Source organism: Hibiscus syriacus, unplaced genomic scaffold (assembly GCF_006381635.1).
Source record: "Hibiscus syriacus cultivar Baekdansim isolate YM2019G1 unplaced genomic scaffold, ASM638163v2 tig00110788_pilon, whole genome shotgun sequence".
Lineage (NCBI taxonomy): Eukaryota > Viridiplantae > Streptophyta > Magnoliopsida > Malvales > Malvaceae > Hibiscus > Hibiscus syriacus.
Window position 1 is genome coordinate 2,120,671 of NW_024062863.1, and position 7,490 is coordinate 2,128,160.

A 7,490-nucleotide genomic window follows, 5' to 3' on the forward strand; every position below is an offset into this window, starting at 1 on the left:
TATCTAAATCCAATCTGAGGGTCCAAAGAAGGGAAGATCAACAATATATCATATAAGCGTCGTATTGATCAGACGTGGCAATGTCTAATTTGCCCTTAGAAAAAGATAAATGAAAACAACGACCAACAACCGAAAAAAGTGCCCAAAAGGCTGAGGAAAACATATCATATAAGCAGACTTATTGAAAATAAAAAACAAGAGAAAATAAAATGACAATAAAGAATACCGACGGTCGACAACCAACATTAAAGTTGGTGCCACCGCAGATCAACAAAGATAGAAAGAAAAAGAGATGAACAGCTTACCAATAAGAGAAAACTAGGAGAGAAAACTAGCTACCATTTTTAAATAGTTGTAAATCTTTAAACTCCCAGAGAAATTTTTTGAATAGTCTATAGTCTAAAGTGATTATAAATTTATCTCTAGTTTATATATATATATATATATATATATATATATTTTGGATAAATCAGAATTTTATATATTTTAGTTCATACATAATTGTTTGAATTTGGAATATCTAGTTCATATACTCTAAAGTTGCAATACAGTGTATATGGTCCCTAGTCTCTAGTTTTAATGACTACCCTAATGCAGTTGGTGATAAAAATATTATTGTTATTCATTGACATCCTGTGTTCGAGCATCAGGAATGTCAGAGGTACGAGCGTTCAATATCAAAAGGTTGAGAGCTATTTTTGAACTGATACTACATTGTCCTTATCCTAGATTAATAAAAAAATATTTTATGTAAGATGTAATTACAATAATATAAATGGAATAAAAATTGACTTTTGACCTTTTATGAAATCTCTAATTTTCAATTCCAAAGAGCATAACTTATTTCCCTAAGACCCAATTTTTGCATGGCTCTATTACGGTATATATATAATATATGTACGTAAAATATATGACATGAAACCAACGGTATATACCAGACAATTTAGCTTCCGACCGTGTACTCCGGTGGGGTAACCGGGTATCTTGACTTGTCGGTGCAGTAATCGTAGATCATGTGGTTCATACGAACCCACCGGTATCGTCTAGCTTCCATGGCGTTAAGGGCTTGATAAGCAGTGCCCTCCCACCAGTTCCTGGTGCTTGCGGCATAATTTGCGAGGCTTGATACTATTTGACTCCAATTTAAACGATTTTTATAATCATATACAAAACATATATATATTTTTTTTTATATTTTTTTCATATGTGATATACATATGAGTTGAGTTGAGTTGAGTTTATGAAATTACAACTTAAAGTCAATTCGAGTCAAGTTTTTTTTATTCGACTCGATTCAAAAAATCGAATATAACTTGAAATTTTTTCGTGTTGAGTTCATGAAATTACAACTCAAATTCAATACGAGTCAAGTTTTTTCAAGTCGAGTCGAAAAAAATTAATTTTTCGAGTCAAATCGAATTTTACTCACCCTTACATGTTTTAGGCCAAGTTTTCCTTAATAGGAACATCATAATAATTGATTCACCAAAGGAAATTGTTTACCCTTAAAGGTTAGGTATGGATTCTGGGGTGGGTAGGAATAATCGTCCTCCTAAAAATTTTAAATTCTCATATGTTTTAGATATTTTTGATTGAAAATTTATTTAATCATCTTAAAATTTTACAAGTAGGAACTTTTTTTAAAGTTTACTCCTGATATAAAATTTTCCATCACCTTCCGGTTGTGATTCCTGTCATGGAAAATCTGGAGGAGGTAAGAGTTTTCATTCATGTCTATAGTTCTTATGATACCTCAATCACACTGGGCCTGGCCCATTTTCTTGTAGGCTGAATGGACACAAAATTATGATCCACAGGGAAAGCCCTATTTATTTAATTTCACAAAAAACTCTAATTTACAAATTTATAAAATAATCTATTAAAAGATCTATTGATTGATCAATTGATTAAGTAAGAATGATCATATTATTCTACTGTATACAAATTCAAGTCCCATTAATCTTGAAAATATAATAAATCTCTACCTAATAAAAAGAAATATAAACTACTAAAGTAATCATTAAACAATCATATCCATTAAAAACATATAAATATAATTTAATACTTATGTAATCATTAACCCATCATTTGAAAGAGAGAGAGATGAAGAGATACTATTTACTATTAATCTAAATTACACTGTCGTTCTTTTCTCCTAGAATGTACATAAAAAAGAAGATACGGTGGAAGTGACTGCTCGCACACAATAAATCACAAAGCAATTCAATCTTTTTCAAGTTTTAATAGCAACAGATCGAATGAAAGCGAAAACCCAATTCCCCCCACAGCTGTGATTTCATGTCCTTTTGTATGAATTTGGTGGGAAGTTGTCTGGTATATTTCTTTGATTTCACTGCTATTCTCAGAAGGCTTCTGTTTTAAAATCTTTGTTCGTCTTGTAGCTTGAGGTAATGGCTCAAGAACCGATGTTAATAGTAGTAATAATAATATAAAGTTCACCGCTGTTCTGGGTTCTTTCCCTTTCTTCCTTTTTCCTTTGGTTTCTGCAAAACTTATTTGCCTCTTCCACGTCCCATCATTTCATTGGAGAGCGACATTTCCTTCATAGTTTGTGCTCTCTAGTCATTCCCTGATACCACCCTCTTTGTTCTGTTATTTTTTCCTATTTAGTTCATCTCCTTCCATCGTTCTTTCCATCGACACGAAATGGTAATTTGCAGTCGCAGATTCATGTTTTCCAGGAAACCTTGCTTTATTTTCCTTCTTTTTCTAATGATTTCAACCACAACCCAAATGAGATACAACAAAGCTGAAGGTAATTTCACCACTCATCTATTATATTTCACATATTCCTACAATTTTGAAGTGAATTTTCTTTGATTTTCCCACTTGTTTTATCTGCAGGTAAACCGAATCCCACATCTGCAAATAGCTTTTCCAAGGTAAGCTTAATCAGTTTTTTTTAAAGTTTTTTTCTTTCTTCCTTAAAACAAAAACTAGCATTCATGTGTCTTGTATCTGTGTTCTAAACTTGGATAATAGACAATAAACGAAGAAGAGGCGATGGTGTTGAAAGGTCAAATAGGTTCGAGGCCGCCACGATGCGAACGAAGATGCAGTTGGTGCGGGCACTGCGAAGCCATTCAGGTGCCTACGAATCCCCAGGTCCGAGATGGAAACGACCATTCATCTTCAACATCGATCTCTGATGTTGCTCATGCGAGAAAAAGTGGAGACTACAACTCTAATTACAAGCCCTTGAGCTGGAAATGCAAATGTGGCAGCTTCATCTTCAACCCCTGAACATATACGTATCTGTATATCAGTATATGTGTGGGTGTATTACACAGTTTCGAGAACAGAATCTTAGGTTCTTGAACCATGTAAATCTGTGCAAGTCTGTAAGAGAATTAGATAGTTAACAGATTGTCAGAATGTTTAGATGTAATTAGTGTGCAATCAGTTCCTCCTTGGACCGTATGTATATACGTATAAGGCATCTAAAAAGTGGTCTTATCAACAAGAGAATCTGGTCTGATGCAAAATATGAATTATGGTTAACTGAAACCTCAGTTGCGGAATATCCATGGCATAAGCAAGCAAAACTATGAAGGTCTTTCTATGTATAATTTAAGGGAATAAAAATCCTTTTACGTAATGGGAAATAAAAGAAAAGAAGGAAAATAAAATGAAATCAGAGTTTTCCTTGAAGTGAATAAAACAAGAAAGTTGATGGGATATTTCATTAGCAGTGCATGTTCTCCTCCTGTCCTTTTGATTAGACATGACATAACGAGGACAACTTCCATACGTTTGCAGATCCTAAAAATCAAATACAAATTCAAATCATTCTTATCCAAACAAAAATTATATATTTTGAACATTATAGTATACAACTATATATTATTATGTAAGATAAGTTTTCAAGTTTTTATATACTTTGGTATTTGATTTTGATAATGAATGGATTTAAATACTGATATCCAGTTTGAGAAACCTGCATCTGCAATGTTAAACATTGGGATAGAATATGAAGGTAGAAATGGGGTAAGAGTCACGTGGGAAGATGGGGCACCATCTTCTTCTACAGACCTAAAACACTCCAAACTCCAAAGCTTAAAGGGAATGTTTTTGTTGGAAAGTTCAAGACAGACAACTGATAAATCCACCAAATAATAATAATAATAATACCAATAAAATACAGTAAAAATGCTGAGGCACACGACTTCCCAAAATTCATGGATTCTGAGCTTTCTCTGTTAGCACATTTTCCAGATTTTATACTTTTATCTGTAATTTATTTATCTATCGAATTCATTATTTGATCGGTTTAGCATAGAATATAAGATCTAATGCTATTGAAGCAAGTTTAGAAATTGTAATATGCAAGCCATGCTTGTCTGTTTTGTAACTAATTGACACTAATAATATTCACTGTGCCTATAACTAACATAACTCTGATACAATTGAAATCAGGAGTCGAGATCGGGAGAAGCGGCAAGAAAGAGAGGTCCGGCGCCGGAGACCCTTCGTGAATGTTCGATGACTATGTTGTCAGAAAGTTCGTTGCCGAGCATTTCCCAAACTCCGCTATGGAGATAATTCCTGAAGATCCTATAATGGTCGTAAAGCCCACCTTCCATTATAATCAAACTTCTCCTGTTGTCTATTCTCCCAAGCTTCTTTACGATCGCCACTGCGCCTGCTGCTGCCAAACGCGCCCCCCGTTCAGTTACGATATCGCATACCTCCGCAACGATTTCTGTTGCCATCGGTGTCAAATTCGTGATCTGAGAGGTTGACGGGACACCGGATATAATGAAAAGAGTTTCAATGTCTATGCATATATAGTTTAAGCAAGAATGTATACCCCAAATACTTCCATGAGTTTTTCATGCACAACTTCACGATCTTCTGATGTGTCTTGATGCATTGCAGCCATATCAGGTGACCTAAGAATGAAAAATTAGATCAGAAACGTCGATTCGGGCACAAGTTTATATCTAACATATGTATTCGACTAATCGGAGCAATTAGCGTTGTTTACCTTAACAAGTATGGAATTAGAAGTTTTGGAGGTACACTTTGACCAAAGAGAGCTGCGTCTTGTGCCATCCAAAGTAAAACTCTTCTTACAATTTCTCCTAAATACACGCCGGAAATCAGCTTTTCGAAAATCTGCAGGAAAAAAGGTTTAGCAGCAATTGCAGAAGACTTATGCTTAGACATATTATTTGCGTTACCCGATTGCCGGGATTCGAACTGGCGGCATCTAATGAAGAATCATACTGAGTTATTGGAAGATGGCATGAATTGAAGTTTCCCCATTCCATGCTAATAACCTATGGAACAGGGCACAAATATCAAATTTTGGGTTGAAAATCCAAGCAAATGAGCAAGTATACGTGTAGCAAGTCACTCACTATCTCGCCTTTCTTTGGCAATGAGTTGTGCCATCGTGGAGCCAATTGCGCGGCATCAACATAAGCAGCATTGGAGCCCTTGCCTAAGGTGATTGCAGCCACACAGTCTTTGTCGTAGTATCTACCACCAGCTAAATTTCCGACGATGTCGTCAACCTGCTCAATCCTTGAGTCTGAATCAACTCGGAAATTGGCTCTTACAAACAATTTTATTCGAATAACGAAAGAATATGAAGATGCTTACTAACGCATGAACTCGAAAATTCAAACCATGTTTTTCCAGAGCTTGATTGAGTCCAGTGACCATTTCATTTTCCCCCTGGTTTCCACAGAGTAAGAGATTGTCAAAAATTAGACTAAAGTATGAACCGGTTTAATTCAAGATTCATAGTTCAGAGTTGGGATTCACTCAACTGTGGCATCTGCAGAGAACTTCTTCAATGTAATGACGGAACCGGATATGGCTGTAGATTTATCCTCTGCACACGACAATGTAAACCCGAGTTTCTTATCGCTTTCCGGTGACCCTGGCGTTTCATCATGGTTTTCGGGGTGTGCCGAGACGAATTTCGCTATCTCCAATGCTATGAAGTCGTATAATTCCTAAAGATCCGTGATTACCAATACGAATATGTATCGGATGCGAATATTTTAGAATAAAATAAAAAGCCGGAATTAATGTCGGTAAAAATGTACCTCTGAAGTGCCAATCATGACATTGGGAGGAATAGAAACATCCTCCACATGTAAGTCAATAATGGGCTCGTTTTTGCCTAACAGTCTCCCACAGACTATCGAAAACGTTGTTTGTTTCATGTTCAAACCATAATACATTCCCTTCTCATCAATCCTGCCACCATTGTAACAGCTTTAATATCTATGTTATTCGGACTCGAACAGAATTGTATACGAGTTCTACGTATTGCAAGATTTCTCAATGATCTATCCATGCACGTACATGTCTAATCTATTTAAGAAAAAAGAAGAGTCGAAGCAAATTTACCCGGTGAGGAGAGGAGAGACATAGGAAACAACCATGTTGAGGCTAGTTTTCGCTTCGTCTGACGAGGAAAGAGAGGCTGCCATGTCCGAAGCCATGGCGTTAGCCACTTGCCATAACTTGGGGACCGGAGTGGCACATTCCCTCGCAAATTTACGCATGATCCGTTGACATTTGCCCCACTGTTGATCCTGTTGAACCTTCCAATATTGTTTCACAAGAGCTACCACCGCCACAACTGTGGCGGCCGTCGTTGTCACCGCTACAAGCGCTACTTGTTGCTTCATCTTCCAGTTTGATTTGATAAGCGGAATTTTTACGCTTTTCTTTTTAGTTTTTAATCTTTAGTTAATTTTATTTTGCTTAATGAAATTTGTTAAGGTAAGTAACAGAAAAACCTTGAAATCAGAATCAGTAGAGAGGAGCGAGTATTTTGCATCTTAAAGTCCTGGATTCTAAGCCCAAAGATTTACAGTTAGGAACCATACAGAGCTTACAATGGGCCTATTCTTTTAGGCCCATTGGGTTTGGAAACAATACGAAAATTTTCAATCCTTTATTCAATCAGGTCCACCAAATCTAATGGCTTGAAGTATTGTTCAAAAAAAATTCTTTCTATATTAATATTTTAATAAAAACAATAACAAAATTTATTCTAATAAAAAACAGTAATTTAGATTGATTCAACTATTTATAATATTCTTACACACAAATAAAATAAATTTAGACAAACAATTTGTAATTTTTTTAAAATTAATAAATTAATCAGAGACTAATTTAAGATAATACTTTCTTCTTGTATTCTTGTAACCACCACGTATGGGGTTGGGTGAATTCATATAATCAATTTGGAAATTCAAAATAATACTTTCTTCTTGTATTCTTATAGCCACCACGTCTTGGGTTGAGTGAATTCATATAATCCATTTAGGAGTATACATGCATGTTTGGCTAGAGCATTTGCTATCTTGTTTCCATCTCTTGAAGTGTGCTTGATTAATATTATCCAGTCTCGGACTACCAGCATATTGATATGTTGTAGTAGGGTATGTTGTATTCCTTTGTTAGGATTTCCCCCAATTAGTTTAACGGTGTCACTACTATCA

The 7,490-nt window shown here is 35.4% G+C and overlaps 2 protein-coding genes across 2 annotated transcripts; one reads left to right on the forward strand and one right to left on the reverse strand.

The window, feature by feature from the left end:
• The first annotated feature begins 2,398 nt into the window (after positions 1-2,398).
• LOC120140721 (EPIDERMAL PATTERNING FACTOR-like protein 2) lies at positions 2,399-3,565 on the forward strand. Its single transcript, XM_039155707.1, has 3 exons — positions 2,399-2,776; positions 2,866-2,903; positions 3,004-3,565. Exons 1-3 carry the CDS (start codon positions 2,668-2,670, stop codon positions 3,262-3,264), a joined length of 408 nt encoding a protein of 135 aa, XP_039011638.1. The 5' UTR covers positions 2,399-2,667; the 3' UTR covers positions 3,265-3,565.
• An 868-nt stretch (positions 3,566-4,433) lies between these two features.
• Positions 4,434-6,671, reverse strand: LOC120140767 (probable hexokinase-like 2 protein). The gene is made up of 9 exons (XM_039155746.1): positions 6,388-6,671; positions 6,081-6,234; positions 5,799-5,987; positions 5,629-5,703; positions 5,385-5,540; positions 5,205-5,303; positions 5,009-5,139; positions 4,832-4,913; positions 4,434-4,751 (listed from the first exon to the last, which is right to left on the reverse strand). Exons 1-9 carry the CDS (start codon positions 6,669-6,671, stop codon positions 4,434-4,436), a joined length of 1,488 nt encoding a protein of 495 aa, XP_039011677.1.
• Between the last annotated feature and the right edge of the window lie 819 nt (positions 6,672-7,490).

Excerpts from the sequence above, each read along its gene's own strand:
- LOC120140767 (XM_039155746.1), bottom strand. The coding sequence starts at position 6,671 with ATGAAGCAACAAGTAGCGCTTGTAGCGGTGACAACGACGGCCGCCACA. Across the intron at positions 5,304-5,384 it reads TGCCAAAGAAAGGCGAGATA|GTTATTAGCATGGAATGGGG; the intron begins GTGAGTGACTTG and ends CCTGTTCCATAG. Across the intron at positions 4,752-4,831 it reads AACTCATGGAAGTATTTGGG|ATCACGAATTTGACACCGAT; the intron begins GTATACATTCTT and ends TCAACCTCTCAG.
- LOC120140721 (XM_039155707.1), top strand. The coding sequence starts at position 2,668 with ATGGTAATTTGCAGTCGCAGATTCATGTTTTCCAGGAAACCTTGCTTT. Across the intron at positions 2,777-2,865 it reads GAGATACAACAAAGCTGAAG|GTAAACCGAATCCCACATCT; the intron begins GTAATTTCACCA and ends TTTTATCTGCAG. Across the intron at positions 2,904-3,003 it reads CTGCAAATAGCTTTTCCAAG|ACAATAAACGAAGAAGAGGC; the intron begins GTAAGCTTAATC and ends CTTGGATAATAG.